Raw genomic sequence first — 20,851 nt, 5'->3', positions numbered from 1 at the left:
TATGTTGACAGTCTGATGAACTTTCTGTTTTCATAGTATATTATATTATAGTATGGTATATTATAGTATATCATTTGATCGGTTTAAATGTTTGCTTGTCTGCAGCGTTGCACACAACAGCAGCGTATTTTAATAAGCAATAAAATCCTCAAAATAACAAATTTCATGGTGTTTTGAAAATATGACTTTCTACTCAACGATGCTTTCTAAAAGCTGTTGTGTGTTTTCTCACATTTCAGGTTACATATAAAATCATCACATTAATGCTTTGAACAATGAGACAATAAACAGACTATCTTTAGAAGAGATTTAATAACTCTGTAATTACAGGGTAGAAATTCCAGAGTACAATTACCTATTTATACAACTGATAAATCATAAAATGTCATTCTTTTAAAAATACAAAAATAAGTCACTGGACACACGTACCATACAAAATGCAATAAATAGTGATAAAAAATAACACCAAACACATGCACAGTCTGTTGGAGAGTTAGAAAATGTAACCGTGGTGGGCACTTTCTCCCTTGTGCGTTACATTGCGAGGCTTCAGGAAACTGTATGACTCTCCTTTTTCTCCGTGTGTCATCAGAGGGTTTCTCACTCTCACTGATGCATCATGCTACTAGTACAGCTGCTATCTGGTTTCTGGTGAGTGAGCCTCTTCAGCTGCAATGTCCTTTTTCTGCAAGATACCACAATACAAACCAAGGAGATGGACTGTGCTGCTTGCAGAAGGAATGGTTTGTCATTACCCAATACAATGGTAATACTTAAGCAATTTACTTAATCTCTAGAAACCACGCAAAACATAATTGATGGTGGCAATGTGTTACGTATTTTTTGCACGTTACTGCAAATTGTGTAAAGGAACACTTTGGTATTTTTTCAACCTGGACCCCAATTGACCCATGTTTTTGTCACAACTCGAGACTATGTTTCTTTGAATTGGTTCAGTATTGAGCAAGAATGCTGGCTTGTCCACTAGCTGCTTGTTTAGGCCACGCACCAGCTCAGATTTTGTATTAAAAGTGTCAACAACATAATAGAAAGGATCGGTTTACCTTTCGGCTGATTTCACCTCTTGTTTTATTTTTATCAAAGGACTTTCTGCCTGAAAACAGTTGTTGTCAGAGATTGTTTAATTGGAGTACAGTCAGTGTAGCTTAGAGTTTTCTTAAGGACCGTCAATGTTGTGGCTGGTTATTTAGCTGATTTCGTCCAGATGGATGCAACACAAGACTTCTGAAAGAGAATTCTCCCGGGGTTCACAGCCAGGATCCAGCAAAGAAAACATTGTATTCGTCTATTTCAGTGACACTTAGAATAACCACATGAGCCTGTAATAGATGAAAAACAAGCATGTGTTTTAGTTGACGCAAACTGAAGGCGTGTAATGACCCAATAGGATTACATAGCAGCCTGTCTAGTGGGTCAATACTGGACCAATTAAAAAAAAATGGCTGTCACTTGGACACAAAAACATGGGGCAATAAGGTACAAGTGGACAAATATCCCTTAGGTGTCCCAGTGGATCTTTCTTGTAAACAAACAAAAACTATCTTTCGGTGTGAACAGAAATGTACCGTGTGCCTAAAATGTTGCCGGACTTCAAATCTATTTTTTCTCCGCGATGTTTGAGGTCATTGGTTCATGTTACTGTTCTATAAAAAAATCAACAGACCTTTAAATTGCTTCAGAAAGGTGATCAGTCACAGTGGTTTGGAGTCATTATTTACAGATGCAGTTGATGCACCTGTAACTAACCCTAACTCTGTTTAGTTCCAACTCGATGAACTGTAGCGAGAACTCACTACACTACCTGTGTGCTACAGCAGACAGGCTGTTCTCCTCCTCTCTTCGCGCTCCTTTACTTGGAGGAGTTGCTGCTTTGCTTCTCGTCGCCGTCGTTGCTGCTCTGCTTCTCGTCGCCGGGTAGCGCATTAGAGCTTTCATACTCCGGATCCACCTGCTCCTCTTTGATTGATATCCTCTTTGCATCCTCTGCAGAACACAACAACCAAGAGTTAGTTCGTCGTATAAATATGTAAACAAACGCATAAATATGTCTTTAAAAATGACTGCTTTTGTTTCAATGTGGAGCTAATTTTGCCCTATTTTATTTTTCTAGCTATATTTATATAATATAAACATGTCGTTTATATAAGACGTAAACAAGTGTCGAATAAATGTAGTGAAAATAATAATATTTCCCTCTGAGATGCAGCGGTGTAGGAGTATTAGAAAACGGAAATACTCATTGTGTAGTAAATGATACTTAAAGGTGGGGTAGGTAAGAATGGAGAAACCGGCTCGAGTGCGCTAGAATTTAAAAATACACAGCCGGAAGAAATCTGCCACTTCCTCACAGAGCCCCTCCTCCAACACACACGAACGCGCACATGACCAATGAGGGCACGAGATAAGTTTGTGCCCCGATGGAAGGCTGACAGGCAGGTAGGCCATCCAGTTACTTTAGCCGGGCCGGCTCAGATGATTGGTCGTGCTTTTTACAGCGCCACGGCTTCCAAGGATGATATTTTTTAATGTATTTATTGTCAAAGCATTTAATGTATTCATTGCTATCGGGTTGTTAAGAGCATTCCATGGAATATAACAAAAAGTGTATCTGAAATAAATTACATACCCCACCTTTAATTAATCAGAATACTGTATTCATCACGGGTCAAATACGTTTTTGAAAAATAGAAAATAATATATATATAAAAAAGAAAAACCCAAAACTACATTTTTTTAAATAAAAGAAAATGAATAACATAAAAAACGTTAGAATTAAGTCAAATTTAAATATGTTTTTAAACACAATAAGTTAAAGTTAAATTGTGCACATTGAACTATAATAATACCAACTAATATCAATACATTTTGACTTATTTTGTCTTTGATTCTTTATTATTGCATGCCTTTCATTCCTGCTATGCCACTTTTTGCTGTAGCATTTCCCCGCTGTGGGATTAATACAGTACTTCTGATCGTGTTTACCTTTGGCTAGCTGCAGATCGAACAGGTACTCCGTCTCCTCCACCTCGCGCTTCGGGATCAGACCCTTCATCTCGTCCCGCAGCTCCTTCAGCTTGATGTAGAAATGAACCTTATCCTGCGCACGGGGGAACTGTGCACAGCGAGGGCTGGACGAGGGCATCAGGTAGCACACCTGGGGGAAGGACACATATGCTGTGAGGATTGCTGTTTGTGTTGTTAGTTATATATATATTTTTTGTAATATATTTTCTATTGACATTTGGCAGCAAACAATTACACAGTGTCTTTTCAAGACATAGTAATTGTACATCTTAAGTCTGTCCGAAATGCCTTTTTTTACACAAAGATAAAATAAAAACCGTAAAAAGTACGAACAATACGAACATTAGGGAGTGATCAGGACTTCACAGTAAAATCATAAGTGTGTCAAAATAAAATCTGACCTATGAGGTTTTACGAAATCAGTCCACTGTGATTGACAGATGATGTTATCCTCTCCATTTTGTAAATGTCCATTGTAATATCCATCCATGCGTTTAAAGTTGGGCTATCTGGAGATAACCACTTCCTTGTAAGGGCTTTACTCGCCACCAGCAACAGATTTAATCAATATTTGTCTTTGTTAAAGGACTGGCTTATCTACAGCCAGTTGAGTAGCACTTGAAATGCTTGGCTCTATGAAACCTGATGTACTTATATGATTCTGTTTTCTTCAAGGTTGTATCTTCCTGGTCTAATGCACTTATTGTAAGTCGCTTTGGATAAAAGCGTCAGCTAAATGCAATGTAATGTAATGTTAGTCCATTCTCGAGGTATGAGTCCAAAACACAAAGTCTTACTCTCCATGGGCACATGACATTTGAAAATATCTTGTAAGGCATTGTTAGTTATATTTTAATCCAGATTCTGTTTCAACTTACTGTTTCAGTTTCTGGGATTTTGTAAGGCTGTAGACCGAAGTCGAGTTTCTTTGCCTTCACACCAAACGTTTCTTTGCAGAAGATTTCATAAATACCTGCCAAAATGAATACAAGTCAAAACACTGTTAAACTCACCCGATGGCTTTATGATGAGCCATCTGAACACTGAGTCTCAAATGTTTTAACGAGTGTACCTTTTCCATTGAAAGCAGCTATTAATGGTCTGTATTTCTGCAGCTTGTCGAGTAACTGTCGACCTCCTTCACGAATCTCCTTACTGAAACAAGAAAACATAAAAATATAGTTTTTGTTTCTTTAAAAGGGACACAGGATTAGTTTGCAAGGCTTTTTACACATTCCTTATTGGAGACGAACTTAGACTTAAAGGGGACCTATCATGCACTTTTTGATGTCTTTTATACATAAACATGTGTCCCCGGTGTGTCGGGGAACTCACGCAGCGTCAGAAAAAAAACCCTCTCTCTTTTCCTCCGTACCCAAATCTCTAAAAACGGGGCTTCAACGGAGCTAATCCAGATTTGTATATATCCGAGACCCATAATATATGCCTAAAATAGCATAATAGGAGACCTTTAAGTCTAGTAAAAAAGCTATAAGTACTTATAGTATATAGTATTTTCTGAAAGTGAAACTGTATTTCCATTAAGTTTAATTATTTGTAAAGACCTGGAGAGGTCCTTGCTGCCGGGTGTGGTCCTCTCCACCATGTTGGTGAAGCCGATGCTGTATGTCTCCGGCAGGCTCTGGTCATGCATGAAGTTGAGCTGCTCGTCAGTCAGACCAGAGAGAAACAGACATTTCCCTGGAGAGGAAAGAAGGACATTTTACAATGTCATAAGGCAAATGGCTTTCGAGACACACATTTTGCACATGACTTTAGAAAAAGTGTGATACAAATTATTCTTGGGGAATCAGGAATCAGTGATCATCCCTGATTTCAGTACCCTCTAAAGAATTGTATCTGACATACAAAATGCTTTATTGAAAGTTATATTAACTGTTAAATGTTGATATTCCGGTTAAATTACCCAATTAAACAATTTTAACAGCTCTACACAAAACTAAAAGAACACAATGATATCAAATGTAATTGCAATGAACCATAATGCTTTGTGTATATCTGTGTGTTTGTGGATCTGTACTGAACAAACAAACAGGGCAGAAGCTCATCAGGAAATAATTGAATGTCAACATACAGAAATGGTTTCCTGGGTTTGGGTAATGGCGTCCTTTGTACGCCGACAGCAGTCCCGGGTTAATTCCAATCTGAGGAGAAACATGAAGGTGTTACCATGGCAACAGACAGGGAAAATGTACCATTGTTTTGTGTCTGAAACCTTTTTTCTACATCTGGCACCACTTAATCACTCACTCACTCAAACACACACATTGCTATTGGCAATGATCTCCCTATCTCCAGTTAACAACTCACTATCAAGATGTCCAGGTTGTAGGTGATGACGTCCGGCAGGGTTTTGGTCATCACCTCCTCCACTGACATGCCGTTGAAGCGGTTCAGAGCCCGTTTGGCTTTTTTCGCTGCCTCGATCTCGTTCTCCTCCTCGGTCGTCTTTCCATCTTCTGTCTGCTGCTTCGGAGGCCGGCCGCGCTTCTTCTTCACCGGCGTCGCCACTGAAACAGAGTGTGACATTTATGAAGCAGCAGCGGCTACAGTTAACGAGTCTCCTGAAACATTAGTTCATAATCATGTTTATTGTCTCTTTGTAACTCTGGCACAACAATTTCCTTCGGGATAAATAAAGTCCTATCTTATCTTATCTAATCTGTTTCATTGTGTTGCTCTGTTGGAGGAGCTTGTGACATAAGATTGTGATTGTCATAACTGCACTGTAGCTACGTACACATGACATTAGAATCTTGAATCCATCTCATAATCGTCTTGTGTCTTTTTTGTACTTTTTAGGCGATAGTAGACCAAAATTAGCATTACTAAAATGTGGCTGTTGAAATTAAGATATGAATCCAAGACTATACCAACATGTCTGGAATGGTCTGCATTTTTATCGTTGCCGTTTGAAGCTGAGCGTTCATTTCAATCACTTGTACTTTCAGTTTGACACAATGATTTAAAGGTCCCGTATTGTACTGTTTTTAATCCATATATTACAGGTCTCAGATATATACAAACAAAGATCGTTGCAGCATTACCATAATCCCCTCTGTTTCAGCCCTGTTTCCAAAGTGCTGATTCTCTGTCTGTTACTTTAGATGAAAATAAGGAGCCCCTCCCCACGCCCCTCAGAGAGAGATTTGGTTACAAAGAACTCAATGGTGCTCTAGAGGAGATTCAGGTGATAAGGGGGGGGGGGGGTTACCTTGGTTGCTGATTGGCTGATGGTTACACAAGACAACACATCGTTATGACATCATAAAGTGGCCAAAATCTGATCAGCTCATTTTCAGACAGGTTTTTATAGAAATGGATCAAAAAGAGAGAGAATCTTTGTTCCTGAAACTTTCAGAGTCTCTTTCCACAGAGGGGACACATGGTGATGTGGAAGAGACATGAAGAAGAGGGGACACATGTTGATGTAGAAGAGACATGAAGAAGAGGGGACACATGTTGATGTAGAAGAGACATGAAGAAGAGGGGACACATGGTGATGTAGAAGAGACATGAAGAAGAGGGGACACATGTTGATGTAGAAAAGTCATGAAGAAGAGGGGACACATGTTGATGTAGAAGAGACATGAAGAAGAGGGGACACATGGTGATGTAGAAGAGACATGCAGAAGAGGGGACACATGTTGATGTAGAAGAGACATGAAGAAGAGGGGACACATGTTGATGTAGAAGAGACATGAAGAAGAGGGGACACATGGTGATGTAGAAGAGACATGCAGAAGAGGGGACACATGTTGATGTAGAAAAGTCATGAAGAAGAGGGGACACCTGTTGATGTAGAAGAGACGTGAAGAAGAGGGGACACATGTTGATGTAGAAGAGACATGAAGAACAGGGGACACATGTTGATGTAGAAGAGACATGAAGAAGAGGGGACACATGTTGATGTAGAAGAGACATGAAGAAGAGGGGACACATGTTGATGTAGAAGAGACATGGAGAAGAGGGGACACATGTTGACGTAGAAGAGACATGAAGAAGAGGGGACACATGTTGACGTAGAAGAGACGTGAAAAAGTGGATTTTGCACAATAGGTGACCTTTAAAGTGTGTGTGTTGGAGAATACCTTTGAAACCCCTCCCTACCTTGAGGTGGAGCAGCAGGCTGAGGTTGGAGCTGCATGCTGGGCTCCTGCTGCTGCTGCTGCTGCTGCTGCTGGGCTGTGTGTTGGTGCTGAGGGGGGTGCATGTGTCCAGGGTGCTGCTGCTGCTCCCTGAGGTTGGGCTGGTAGGTCAGCTCGTGGTACTGATTCTGGGCCGGGGGGTTGTAGTTCTGGTAGAAAGGCTCCTGGTGAACAGGAGGATCCCGGTGGACGGACAGCTCCGCCATGACGGGCTCATCTCTGGGACCCTCTGTGTAGAAGCCCATGTTGTTATAGGGCATCACATACTGAGCCTCAGGGTGCTGCTGACTGGACTGGTACCTGGAAGAGAGAGGAGGCGTGAGAGAGGAAGAAGAAGGACGGTTAAAGAAAGAAGGAGGTGAGAAAAATAAGACCGGACACAGAAGAAGGGACAGAGCGTTACTGGTGTTAGATGGCGTGCGGGAAGGAAAAGTAGGTGAGACAAACTTACAAGACACAATACTTACAAACAATCATGCTCGGATAACCACTTGTTTGTATTCTCTGCATTTCATTCAGCGTAGTGCGTTAATCAAGCTCTAAATGGAATGATTTATGTGGTTTATTGGTTGATTTTGAGAAGGCAAGACACAAGATAAAAACTCATTGTCAAGATGATCCTGGCCTATTATCGAAACACGCGATACATCTTCAAAATATACTTTGAACTCTTAATATGGCACTATCAAATCACCTGACTTTACATTATCCGAATAAACAAAATATCATGCATTACCTATACTTGTATCACTTTTAGTAAACATTCTTTTGAGTAAATGAAAACTAACAATCTTAAAAAATCATAAATCATGAAAGGGCCTTTTCTTTCTTAAATTATAATTTCTGTATTTTTTTTTAATCAAGATCTTTGTCTCACTTCTCGCGTGATAGCGAGCGAGAATGCTAGTTCAACTCATCCGGGAATATTTTCACAATTATGCCGATATTGAAAACTCGTAATTTTGTCGCCTTCAAATTATATATCGTTCCATCTCCTAAATTTGACCATATAACCTTAGATAACCCTCTCTCATTGCACCAACAAACAGGAACACCAGCTTTTGGCTGACCAGAATGGGATGAAGATACACAAACATTTGCAACACTTCAAAAACATTGATATTGTGATTGAACTCAACTACGGGTCAAACGTGTAGAGTTTATTCAGTTCTAATGCTTGCAAATAGGCCGCAGAGTGATAAAAGCCATTGCAGGAGTATTTATGAAGCCGGTGGCGAGTGATAGTGTAATTACAGTCTTTACTACCAGGGTTGGAAGACATCTAAAGAGAAGTTATACTGTCAAAGATACCATTGTTGGTCTTCAAATGACGGCAATTATTAAAATTAAATAAAAAAATTCATGATATCAATTTAGATAATGTTTTTGAGAAAAGAAAAAACATCTTTTAGTTTCTTTTTATTTGTTTCAAGGATTCATCTTGAAGTAATTTATAATTATTCAGATTATATAAAACAATTGTATCCAGTGAATTGGACTACAACAATTGCCATGTATTTTGTTTTCATTAACTGACTAAATGCCAAGGTAATCTGACCCAAACATGATATGATACATACCTGAATTATTACTCAGGGTTATATTGATTGAGTGTATTAGTCCCGTTTTTTTTAACACATTGTATTACACAGTTGTTAATATGTTTAATAATTCAACTGTCACTTCCTACAAGCCAACATATAGTACAAAGGTATGCATGATGTCGTGTGGTTCAAAATGCAGTTTATTTGTCTTCATCTCATGCATGAAAAGGAAGAAACATGTCATTATTATCCTTAATGATGACACTGTCACTTGCTACAAGCCCACATATAAAGTATACAGGTATGCATGATCAACATGCAGTGCATTTCTCTGAATCTCATGCATGCAAATGAGGAAACATGAGAAGTTTTCCATGACCTGCTGCCACCTCCACAACAACTCACCACTGCTGAAAATAATCCGTAGGAACCGTCAGTGATGTATACTGGTTTTCTTCCATCTTAACAGTTGACTTATTTCAACAAATGTACATTCATTCTGCTGCAAGGGCATCAATACACACTGGACATGTGGATTGTTTGAAGAGTATTGTTGTTATTGTAGCACATTCGGTTCATTTCTGCACAAAGGAGACGGATGGACGGCTAACACAGGAAGAAGGAATCTGTGGCTAACAGGGAAGCTAACAACATTACGGAGTCCTACAGCTGCGGAAAAACAGGAACTAGCCTCTATGTTAATGAAAAATAAACGTTAAGGAGGAATCTAACATACCTGTGATACATTTTGTTCTTTAGTTTTCAAATAGGGAGACGGGGGGCTGGGAATCCTCCCAAAACAAAGACCATTTAAACTTCAACATTTCCTGTAGCCCAGAGGGAGGCGCGCTCAGCGCCATCTGTCGGCCAGGAGGGGAACAGCAGGGAGAAATACAAATAAATAAATAATGTTATTATTACCAAATGATTGCATTTAAATATAGATGTATTAACTTTATATTCACTCAATCATTTTATTTATGTACAATTTTGGGGTACCTTAGTTTTGCTTAAATCCATGTTATGCTACTCCATTTTAGAAGCTAGTATTGTACTTTTTATTCACCTACATTACTTATTTGCAGATTCAGATTATCATTAAGAATACTCGCTGTAATGATAACAATAATCTTCTATTAATAATCTATTTCGCAGTAATTTTTTAAACAAAAATGGAAGAAATGCAGTTTATAACCTATTGAATATGGAGATGTCATGCCTCTGTATTAAATATAATATGCCACTGAACATCCTTAATTTTGGGGGTTTAAACTGACAACATATAGAAAAGAAAATGTATGTATCAATAATTATAATCTAGTCATATCATATATTTTGTATTATCCGAAAAAAGGGTCACTTTGCAAAATGTGTACTTTTTGATGTTTACACTTTCATTCTAAGATGTTGATGGTGCGTACCCTTCCAAAAGAAAAACTCTCTTTTTTGTTTTGGTACCAGCAATTCATGTAAGGGTTAAATGCAACACAAAAATCATCATCAATCAATTTGAACATTTTTATCCAATGGTTCTTAGAGGTGGAAGCAGTTAATTGATCACATACTCATTACTCACACGATCATACACATATCATTAAGGACAGAGAGCAGCAGCGGAAAGTATTTAGTGCAGATAAAAACAACAATGTGTCACAGGCGGCACATTGTACAAGGCCAACAATGAAGGCATGTAAGGTATAAGGTATATATAAAAGGGTAAATACCTCCTTTAAAGTGCACAAAGCAAGCGGTGAGACAGGTATGGTTTCTCCTGACCTGCCTTCAACAGCCTCTCTCCTATAAGTATTTCAAATATGTGTTAGATCTTTAGTATACCAGCTTATAAGATACATTCATTCTATAATCCATTTACAAAGGCCTTCAGACCGAGTCAGAAAACAGATCTCTCGACCAATCACAGGCCTCGTTGTCATCAAGGGAGTCACAGTTCGATCGATCCAGACTCCCCTCATCAGTCTCACAACTTCTCTGTGATGTCAGGTTTTGATCCAACAGAGTCTTTTTACAGTTCACCTTTTCTCCCAAACCACTGCTGCTGTTCTCAGCCTGCAGTCTCCTCCTGAGCTTCCCACTCAGCTGCGTTTCAGCAGCGGGACTCGGAGGAACAATCACTTCATTGTCCGACACGTCACAATTACTATGATGCTGCTGCTGAGCCAGGAGATGTTCTTTATGCTTTTCTGGTTTCCAAAAGCTCCTTTTTGGGGTGAATCTGCTGCTCCGTCTGCTGGATGTCGTACTCCACTCCACGTTTTCTCTCGTGGACGTTCTGTCACACTGCAACAGCTGCTTCGACCCGTTTGAGTTACACAGAGGAGAGGTGGTACTGGCTCTCCTTTTACTGCCCTTATCAGACTGATTTGGGTGAGCGGCAGAAGAGTCTCGACTGTCAGGACTGAATTCAGCGAATGACCCGGTCACAGCTGCTTTCACGATGGGGGTGGACTGACAGGGAGGGATGAAGTCAAACTCCATGGTGCCTGGAATGAAACTGTCTCTGTTATTGCACTTTTTAGTTTCAAGTGTATCTTTGTCTGGTGTTAAATCCATGTCACTGCTTAGGTGCTGTTGGTTTGGTCTGGATAGCAGTGGGCACGCCCCTGAAGTAGTACTTTTAGTTTCTGCACGTGTATCGATCTGGTTTGTGTTCATATCGCTTACAAGAGAACTGCCGAACAGGTCTGCCGAACAATTGTAGGAGTCTTCTTCAAGCTGCTCTTCTTCCTTTTCAAAAGATAGAAGGCGAGCTTTGTCGTCTTTCAGATAACACTCAGGGGAACAAATGTTTCTGACTTGAATCTCGTTTGAATATCCAACAGGACTCTTATGTACCCGGTCAGATGAATCACCTCCACTCGGCGCAGGTGTATTTGTAATATCCAGAACCGCCTGTGAGTTCCTTTGACGAGCAGAAGGTGACTTATGTGATACGTTCTCGATCGGTGAACGGACTTCCAGGTTGTTTCTTTCTGTTTCTTTCTGATTCTGCACGTTTAAATGTGGCTCTGCTTCACTAACAACGTCCCAATCGTTGTTTTCCTTGTTTAAAAACTCCGTAAGACTCTCAGAGAAAGGAAAGTCCTCCCAGGCCAAAGAGCTGGACAGAAAAGATTTGGTGAGATCTCCGGTAGAAATCTCCTTAGTCTTTGATCTGTTCAGGCCAGGTGGGGGAGGACTGAACCAAGTGTCTCCGACGGGGGTGTTTCCAAAAGCTTTCTCAATGGATGAACTGGGGGATTCGGCGAATGATGGACTTTTGGAAGGAGTGCGCTCGCGACCTCTCTCCTCCTGGTTCCCCAAGCTGCCTCTCGGAGCAGGATGTGGTGTTGTGTTTTTGAATGTGTGTCGGCTGTTCTCCTCTCTGTCCTCCTGAGTGCTGCAGCTCTCCTCCTGCTCTGCTGATGAGGTAACGAGTCCTAGGGATTGTTGCCATGGAGGGGTTGGAGAAAGGGTGCTGTCTTGGTTCTGTGAACTAGGATGAAAACAATAGCAACTGTCAAGAAATGTCTTAAAGGTGAACAATGTATTCAGTCGCACCACTTGACACTGAAAAATCTCTACTTTTGAATAAATAAATAACAGGATATAGACCAAGCCCCCAGGAAGTGCGCCGGACTCTGATGAAAACATTCGTAGTGTCCAAACGGCGGTACTACAACTTCCGTATCAGTCCGTGACGTCACCCGGCCCAGAAAGACTTTTCCCCATTGACTAACATTGAGAAAGAGACGTCTGTAAATCAGCAGATACTTTTTTTTTAACTAAATAAACTACCCAGTATGAACTATTTTATAGCCCTTATTATAATCATTCGGTCCTTAAAGTTGTAAAATGCACTAAAAGCCGAATCTAGATTTATTTTCTGTCTCCATTCATTCTAGTGAGCCGAGAGTGGGAGCTCCGGGGGCGGGGCTTAAGGGGCGCATGCTCTGTGAGCGCACATACGGGTTCTTCTGCTCCGACAGCCAGGCATGCCATTTTGCCTTCATGCGCCAATGAGCAGCTCTCATAGGAACGAACGAGACCCCGCCTCCCACGCTGTATCCAGTTCTTATTATACATCCATGCAGTGGCACAGCCCCACCTAGTGTCAGCAGAAAGTATTAAAAATAATGATTACAAAAAAATGCAAAAAAAAAATAAGAAATAATATTACATATATTTTAAGATCATGTTTAATCATCTGATTCGTCTGTACATTGCTGTTTTAGTCTGTGTTGTTCTAATTAGTGTCTACAGTGTGTGCCTATTGAGCTGTTTAGAGCCATGTGGGACAAAACCCGATCCTGCCCCTCCCTCTCACTGTCTAAGTCAATGGTGACTGTAAAAACTACGCTGCGCATGCTCAGAGTATTGTCCTATTTAATGTGGGTGGCAAAAAAATAATGACCATACACAAAGTGCTGCCATCCCCACCATACGTCATCTCACATCATTCAGAGCTGATTGGCTGTAAGTACGTGTGCCGCGAAAAGTGTGCTGTGTGAAGAGGAGACGAGAGAGCTGCAGTGAGGCGTCCTAAAACCAGGAAGTAAGCTGCGCATGGCTTCCCTCCACAAAAAAGCAATGAGATTTCTCCATAGGATTTTAGAAAATAGCTGTTAGATAAATGCACGCTTTGTTCAGCCGGATAATATCCACATGTCTACCCTACTTTTAAAATGTTCGAATCATAAATCTATTGATTAGATTAGATTTATGATAGACTTTTGAAACTACAAGAACATAAGGAGGACTTTTACAAAAAATTATGACTTCATCTTCAAGAAGAAGACCGCAATTTTATTGAAAATGGGATCTTACTTAGAGAGAACAATTCAATATTTAAATGATAAAATTACATTTTTTGGGTATCCTTCTGTTGAACTGTCTGTTTAAAATTAATCGAAGCATCAGACTAAAGAGGCTTTTGAAAATAATATTATATTTTTATTTAGGTCAAAATATAATATCTGTAAACCTGAAGAGTCAGTGCCTCAGCAGCCATGAACCTCACTGCAGAAGCTTATATTTAGACATCTAAGTTTTTTGTGCCCCACCACTTTTGTACATATAGAAACGCCACTGCATCCATGGTATAGAGGAGACAGATAAAGATTGTTCCAAATAATAAACATGGTGTACGTACAGGCACATTGACCCCTCCATGATGAGACAGCCCTGCCAACTCCTGTTTTAACATATTTTTTTAATATTACTCTTACAAAACATGTTGGATTATTCATTTCAGATAAATCCATCCCACTTATTTCTAATTATTTGGTATTAGTGTGTGGTCGTTACGGAGTCAGAAACTGACAATTATCAGATAGATACTTAGTTATCAGTTGCTTCTTAATGTCCTTACCTTTGAGATGACTGTGATAAAAGACCTGAGACATTTAGTGTTGTGTTATTGAAGCTGCTTGCAAAATGTTCAGGGACCAGCAGCAGGGTCTGGGGTCCGGGGGCTTTGCTGGGATCAGAGGATGCCCGCTCATATTCTGCAGCTCTCTGAAGAAGGGTCCGATAATAACTGACCACAGAGCAGCCTGAGAGGCCCGCAGCGTTGGGGAGAATCATCTGACTGGCAATGAAGTGAGCGTTACTGCTGGACCCATTCGCAGCAGGCTCTCCCAACCAGGGTCCACTTCCTGATTCCTGAAGGACACAAGAACAGGAACCGCTGAGACCAAGAAGACTACATACAATGACATTCAATAAAACACACCATTTGGACGTGTTGTTCAAAATCCTAATTGCAATTGTACCTTAATACCAAAGATGAAATGCCTCCCAATGAAGCAGTCCTGCACAGCCTTCTCCAGAAACGTGGATCTGTTTGATGCTCCATCCAAACTCTGCACCAACCTACAACAATACATTACATATCACTTATCATACAGAAACTAAAGAAATCCACACTGCTTTTCCCTGAACCGGAAAAGAGTTCAGTGAAAAGTAACTTAACCCTGGGCACATGAATCCTCTGGAACACAGGGTTCCCAACGCTGTTTTAGAGCCGTTATAAAACAATGTAATGTAATGTTACATCACACCTGACAGAAAAACATTCACTAATGTCGTACCAACTAAGGTTAGTGCAAAAAAGAATGCTTATAAGATAGTATCTGAGGAGTAATACTTAAAACAAAGTGTGTTTTTGTGCTATATATAATACAGTTATGTATAAAGTAAGTACATAAATTGGCAGGCGAAACTGAAAGACTACAAACAAGTGTCACATTCAAACCTACAAAAAAAGATGTTGATACTAGATAGATTATCTTTCGATCCCGTTTGAATTGTGCCACGAATTACACATATGATGTTTGTCAATTTAAAAGATAATTTTGCAAGTCAAAAAATAAAAATTAGTCGTAAAAATGTGAACCAACACTTTTTTTGTGTGAAACCGTTCAATGAACTACATCTCCCGTCTCGCACCACACACCAAGATGGCCGTCACGTTGCAAATTTCACTTCTTTCTTTCAGAATGAGGCAAAAAGTATTAAACGAGGTGAAAATCACTCCAAGTCTGGGCATGTTGAGAGCTGTACATACACACAAGGGGAGTAAGTCGGTTCCGTAAGAGCCAGCATGCGGGACCGGGATTCTGGGATTTGTAGTCTTTCTAGTTCCGTATTTTTCATAGTCTTATATTTCAACAGTTTTAAGACAAACTGTGACTTTTTTGACATGGAAATTATTTTTTAAGATTGACAAACATCATATGTGTAATTCATGGCACAATTCAAACGGGATCAAAAGATAATCTTTCTCTCCCCATTGACTTCAATACATCATTCTTCCGAAATAAGGTCCCATGGGTCGGAAGTAGATGGGCGGGACTTCGTCTCTCTATAGAGTGCCACAGTGACGCGTCCTAAAACCCGGAAGTAAACTCCTTCCGGTTCCTTCGACAAAAAGCAATGCAATTTCTCCATAGGATTTTGGAAAATAGCTCTAAATAAGGTCTGTGGTTAACACACATTTAAGAGACGGGTCACGTTTTGTTCAGCCGGATAATATCCACATGTTTACATGAAAATTATAAAAGTAGGGTAAACATGTGGATATTATCCGGCTGAACAAAACGTGATCTGTCTCTTCAATGTGTGTCAACCGCAGACCTTATTTCGAGCTATTTTCCAAAATCCTATGGAGAAATTGCATTGCTTTTTGTCGAAGGAACCGGAAGTGGTAAAATGCTAACTTACTTCCGGGTTTTAGGACGCGTCACTGTGGCAACCTATTCATTGGGAATATGGGAATATAACCGCCACACTTAGTGTGTATACAACACTGATGGAAGTTTATATAGCTGAAGTGTGGAGTTGCTTTACAGATATGTTGTCCGTTCTCACCTCTGTAAACCACTTGCATGAATACCAAAGAATTGGTTCAAGCAGCCTCCAAATACTGTTATTCCAAATATGCAGGTGTCCCGGGCGACTCTCAGAGAGAGACGGTATCTGTACTCCACCTGCTCCCTCAGACAGCTGCAACCACACTTAGAGCATCTGCATCTGAGTGGACAGAAGAGGAGACACTCAATGTGAGAGAGATTTATAGATGGGTAATAACAAGTTAACTGAGCATTGTAGAAATGCATGAATGTGTTTTGCCTTTGAGCTAACTTAGATACAGTAAATGTCAGCAAAGTAACTAAAGATATTAAATAAATGTAGTGAAGTAAAAGTACACTATTTACCTTTGAATTGTAGTGGGGTAGAAGTACAAAGTGGCAAGAAATGTAAATAAATGAATCAAGTAAAGTACACATCTCTCAAAAAGCACATTACTTGAGTGCATGTACTTAGTTACCACTGATTTTACTTAAGTATGACTTCCACTACTTCTTCCACTTCTGCATTTCACCTCTGCTATTTAAGTGATCTCGGTCTAGGGTTGTTAGTCGCAGTAATGTTTACAAATACAATCCATTGGACCCAGCATGTCTCCTTCACAGAGGAAATAAGTGTTGTTTTGTGTTTGTGCTTTTACCTCGTCGCGTCCTCCTGTTGAACATCAATCCTCGAGAAGCAGCCTTTACAGCTCGGATAAAACACACATGCATCTGTCAGAGACAACACAGCACAATCCACCAGAGCCCGTCTAACAGACATGAAGTGACTGAATCTACTCTGCAGCTAACATGCTAACATGAGGCTAACTAACACTTCTTACACCACGGATGAAGTGTTATATTTACTTAATTATAACGGAAGAAACTTTCATTAAACAACACTTATTAATTCAAATAGAAAAAACGCAAAAATAGTCACTTTCTGACTGTAAACGTCTCTTGAACTAAATAAAAACATTGCCCTCCCTTTTTGCCCCAACTTGTCCTTCTACTTGTTTTGAATCCTGGCGGTGAGATAGCTGCTGGGAGAAGCAGTGCTGCCTCCTAGCGGACAGGAGGTGAACAACTGAATTATTAAATGCTAATAATGAAATATAATATTAAAATTGTATTTCTGGATCTTTTAGTTACTATTTTACTATAGTTCTTTGTCCTTATAAGGGACACTTTTTCGCTACACATCCCACAATACAATTTTTCACTTGGAAATTTGATCTATTTTGTTAAATCAGTGAACAGTCACTGATTTAACAAAATAGATCAAATGAGACGAAGGTACACATTTCTTGGTTTCTGTTTCTTTTTTGTATTTAGGTAAACACTAAAGATTTGCATTTACTCAATGATGAACTACTTTTGCACTACCGCTAGATGGCGGCAACACTTGTTCCTCTGAATGCACCAACACACATTTAAACCGTAGAAGAAGGCAGACACAAAGATGGTGTATTTTTGTGATGCGCATCACTCCGCAGTAAAATATAGGACCAGTTCAACATAGACAAACATTCTGCAAAATCGACATTATAACCTGATCTCTGAACCATATATATTCAATAATAATATTCCAGAAATGATTCACTATTTTTTCAACTCATCCCTTTTAAACTGGATTAACAATGTAAATTAAACGATTTTAACACAGGGCGATAGCTGGCTTCAACACAAATGCTATTGTAAGATGTAGCCTACATCACAAACCAGTCTTAAAACGGTGGGACAGAAAACAAGTAGGTTGTTGTCCATTCAAACTTAAAAAAGCATAATAATTCACCTAAAAGCTGAGCCAATAAATGTACAAACAGGCGACAGAAAACGCAATTTCTGTGGTATCCGTAAAAATGTGCAGAGTGAACTGTCTCTATAATTTTAACATATCTTTGTGTTAGCTAAACAGCATGACCTGCCTTCTTGTCCCAATGACAGACATTAGGGTTTAAGGTGTTGAAAATATGCTTTTCAATGCTGTCTTTTCTTTAAATTACAGTTAAAGGAACTGAAAAGGACTAACCAGCGTCACTATATGTAAGTATGTGTCGATTGCTCACCCTTTATTGTTTTTCTAACTTCTAGCCATGCTAACTGTGACATCAGGGCAAACATTGACAGCAGTTCCCTGTTACTGGGTTTAATGTACTGGTGGTTATTAATCATATTTTAAGTAGTACTTGTTAGACATTTGTACATGTATGTATATGTTATTCAAATAGTGACTTTTACTTTGCTAGAAATCCCTTATTGTAACGTATACCCGTAAAGACTCTATACAGGATCCAATTTGTGATCAATAACACTATCTCATTATATGATTAGCTCCTGATGTTGGCATTATTTTACATTTTAACAGCACCTATAACTTAGCAAGAAAACAGCACATTTGACTTGGCACCCATTTTTAAAAAAGGGGAGCAAACAAAAACAGATGCCTCTTTCTGTCATACATTATAGATAAATACATGTACTGTAAAAACTACATGCAACAAATAAAGCATCTATGTTAGTCTGCTTTGACTTGTTTACTAATATAATATCTCCCTCTCTTTCTTCCAGAAGTCTGTAAAGATGCCAGCTGGTGTGTCTTGGCCTCGGTACCTGAGGATGCTTAGTGCCAGTATGCTGTCCATGTTTGCAGGAGCACAGCTCGTCCATCAGTACTACCTGCCTGATCTGGTAAAGAAAGAGAGATTAAATAAAGATTACAAATATATAAACGTCCTTGTATCGCACTTTTTATACAAGAAATGCAGCTGAAAGTGGTTTACAATGAAGACGTTATATACACTGAATGCCTCACATGACATTGACAATGAACACAAAACAAGGATATGACAAATACATTTGAACCGGGACCCATTTCTACTTTTGGGGAAATTAAGGGGAACATAATTTAGACCAAATAGACCACCTAGAACACATTTCTGACAAGAACCCCCCCTAGTGTCAAATATCTGAAATGTGACATATATGTCCACTTTAATGGTAAAATAACTCTTTTATAACTTCATTCATGAGGAGGATTTTTTGGTTTAATTTAGTTTGAACATTCTTTGAATTGAAGAATAAGAACATATTAACTAAATATATTGAATCAGCTAAATTAACTGAGCAGATCATAATAATATTTCTATTTGTGCATATATGTCACTTTGGGTTTACTGTGAACGTTTAGGGTTATAGTCCCGATGTGACACCAGTCAGTGTCACAGCGATGTTTGTCTCATTTGTTTCATATCAATTTGATCAATACATGTTTCCACAACAGGTATGTAATAAAGGACATGTTATGTAAGCATTTTAATTCTTAAATGGCTTGAATGTTACCTTTAGCAACAAACAAAAAAGCTTTTGAAATGTAGCTAGTTCTGTCATATGTGTTAGTCTGGCACATGTTGTCATGGGAACACAAAATCACATGACCTGCCCCAGGTTAAATAAGACAATTAAAGAAATACCACCTACTTCATAATAAAATAACAATGAAAATAGAATACATCAAATGTGTGACATAGTACGCAAAGTGTTTCACAGTGTCCAGTTTTTTTCATTCATTCACTGTTTTCATCTACTGTGGTAAAGTCAATACGAAAGATAGGCTTTTATTGTTGGGATGATGTGTTAAAACACCCTTTCTAATGTTGGTGGTGTAGCTGCAGAACATACATTAATTTGATGTCCAATGATCAATAGTTAAACAGTTTTGCATGGGAGGACAACAGCACCCAACCAAACAGCCCCACTCCTTCAGTGTATGTGTAACATTACTTACTGTTTTATCTGTATCCTTCAGAGTATACCAGAGACGCCACCAAAGCCCGGGGAGCTCATAACGGAGCTGCAGGGCTACAAACTCAGACAAGAAGCTGCTGCTGCTGCGATGGAGGAGTTTAAAGCACAACACAAAGTGGACTGATCTGGAATTACACTTCCTCTGCGTGACGGACGCTCAATCAGCACATTATTTCCAATCTTTGAAGTTGCCACTCTCCTGGGAGTAAAATCATGTCTGGGTCATCTGCAAATGGATATTTCAATTAAAGGGGAAGATGCCAAACTGTTGGCGCCTGGCTCCATGGGATAAGGATCCTCTCTGGAATAAGATGATTTGCTTTTTACAACTATTGTTAATTTATCGTTTGAATGTCTTAGTACTTTCAAACCAAGTGATGAAATGTGTAAGAGAACGCTTCATGAACACTCTGTAACTGTAAGTTATTCTGTTCTACTCAAAAGGCAATCTTTTGGTTTGGTTTTTCCCTAAATATACAACATTTTTATAATAAAAAATATCACTCTAAACCTTTGTCATTGCTTTGGGGTAAACATAAGTGACACCTTTGAGAAACCTGAAAATATGTTTCAGGTTATTTATTTGTACCCGTAGGTAGATTCTGTTTTCAGAGAAAAAGACAAGGGTTCCATCCTGACACTAAAAACAAACACAAACAACAGACACATCTCTAATAAAAGGACTAGTAAAAACTACAAGTATACCCTGCTTAACCAAATCTCAAAATATTTCAAAAACATTTGAAGAAGGAAAACACTAGTACAAACATGGACATTCAAAATTCATGTTTGTTTTTTTAACTGCTATTATAACCGGTGTCAGGGAAGATTGCAAATAATATACTCTGTAAAACTTTTGTAAGAAATCAAATTTACAATCCATATTAAATTGTAATTATTTTGTGTCTTTTTTACCCCAATGTCCTGGACAACAGGC

At 39.2% G+C, this 20,851-nt stretch overlaps 3 protein-coding genes across 5 annotated transcripts; 1 reads left to right on the top strand and 2 right to left on the bottom strand.

The window, feature by feature from the left end:
* Positions 1 to 330: 330 nt before the first annotated feature.
* On the bottom strand, positions 331 to 9,734 carry tdg.2 (thymine DNA glycosylase, tandem duplicate 2). Of its 2 annotated transcripts, none has more exons than XM_034085127.2 (9): positions 9,164 to 9,734; positions 7,177 to 7,514; positions 5,377 to 5,576; positions 5,141 to 5,210; positions 4,611 to 4,746; positions 4,118 to 4,200; positions 3,924 to 4,018; positions 3,004 to 3,175; positions 331 to 2,004 (listed from the first exon to the last, which is right to left on the bottom strand). In XM_034085127.2, the coding sequence occupies exons 1-9, from the start codon at positions 9,217 to 9,219 to the stop codon at positions 1,871 to 1,873; spliced, it is 1,284 nt and encodes a 427-aa protein (XP_033941018.1). In that variant the 5' UTR covers positions 9,220 to 9,734; the 3' UTR covers positions 331 to 1,870. The 2 variants fall into 2 exon arrangements, with proteins under 2 accessions (XP_033941018.1, XP_033941019.1); XM_034085128.2 differs by having other exon boundaries at positions 9,495 to 9,734.
* A 528-nt stretch (positions 9,735 to 10,262) lies between these two features.
* ddias (DNA damage-induced apoptosis suppressor) lies at positions 10,263 to 17,107 on the bottom strand. The gene is made up of 5 exons (XM_034085126.2): positions 16,767 to 17,107; positions 16,127 to 16,288; positions 14,530 to 14,629; positions 14,127 to 14,419; positions 10,263 to 12,251 (listed from the first exon to the last, which is right to left on the bottom strand). Exons 1-5 carry the CDS (start codon positions 16,886 to 16,888, stop codon positions 10,640 to 10,642), a joined length of 2,289 nt encoding a protein of 762 aa, XP_033941017.1. The 5' UTR covers positions 16,889 to 17,107; the 3' UTR covers positions 10,263 to 10,639.
* A 914-nt stretch (positions 17,108 to 18,021) lies between these two features.
* uqcc6 (ubiquinol-cytochrome c reductase complex assembly factor 6) lies at positions 18,022 to 20,424 on the top strand. Of its 2 annotated transcripts, none has more exons than XM_034085501.1 (3): positions 18,022 to 18,153; positions 18,679 to 18,798; positions 19,916 to 20,424. In XM_034085501.1, the coding sequence occupies exons 2-3, from the start codon at positions 18,691 to 18,693 to the stop codon at positions 20,036 to 20,038; spliced, it is 231 nt and encodes a 76-aa protein (XP_033941392.1). In that variant the 5' UTR covers positions 18,022 to 18,153; positions 18,679 to 18,690; the 3' UTR covers positions 20,039 to 20,424. The 2 variants fall into 2 exon arrangements, with proteins under 2 accessions (XP_033941392.1, XP_033941393.1); XM_034085502.1 differs by having other exon boundaries at positions 18,022 to 18,157.
* The last annotated feature ends 427 nt before the right edge of the window (positions 20,425 to 20,851 follow it).

This window comes from Pseudochaenichthys georgianus, chromosome 6 (genome assembly GCF_902827115.2).
Source record: "Pseudochaenichthys georgianus chromosome 6, fPseGeo1.2, whole genome shotgun sequence".
NCBI lineage: Eukaryota > Metazoa > Chordata > Actinopteri > Perciformes > Channichthyidae > Pseudochaenichthys > Pseudochaenichthys georgianus.
The sequence above is the reverse complement of the archived record's forward strand: the minus strand, read 5'-3'. Positions and strand labels throughout refer to the sequence as shown.

Bases quoted from the DNA above. Each gene is read 5' to 3' on its own strand.
- uqcc6 (XM_034085501.1), top strand. From the start codon at position 18,691: ATGCCAGCTGGTGTGTCTTGGCCTCGGTACCTGAGGATGCTTAGTGCC. The intron at 18,799-19,915 runs GTAAAGAAAGAG...TGTATCCTTCAG, and splicing joins AGTACTACCTGCCTGATCTG to AGTATACCAGAGACGCCACC.
- ddias (XM_034085126.2), bottom strand. From the start codon at position 16,888: ATGTCTGTTAGACGGGCTCTGGTGGATTGTGCTGTGTTGTCTCTGACA. The intron at 14,630-16,126 runs GTGAGAACGGAC...GTATTGTTGTAG, and splicing joins CATGCAAGTGGTTTACAGAG to GTTGGTGCAGAGTTTGGATG. The intron at 12,252-14,126 runs GTAAGGACATTA...TTTTCATCCTAG, and splicing joins TTATCACAGTCATCTCAAAG to TTCACAGAACCAAGACAGCA.
- tdg.2 (XM_034085127.2), bottom strand. From the start codon at position 9,219: ATGGAAGAAAACCAGTATACATCACTGACGGTTCCTACGGATTATTTT. The intron at 7,515-9,163 runs GTGAGTTGTTGT...TCTCTCTTCCAG, and splicing joins ACGGATTATTTTCAGCAGTG to GTACCAGTCCAGTCAGCAGC. The intron at 2,005-3,003 runs GTAAACACGATC...TGTGTTCTGCAG, and splicing joins CGATCTGCAGCTAGCCAAAG to AGGATGCAAAGAGGATATCA.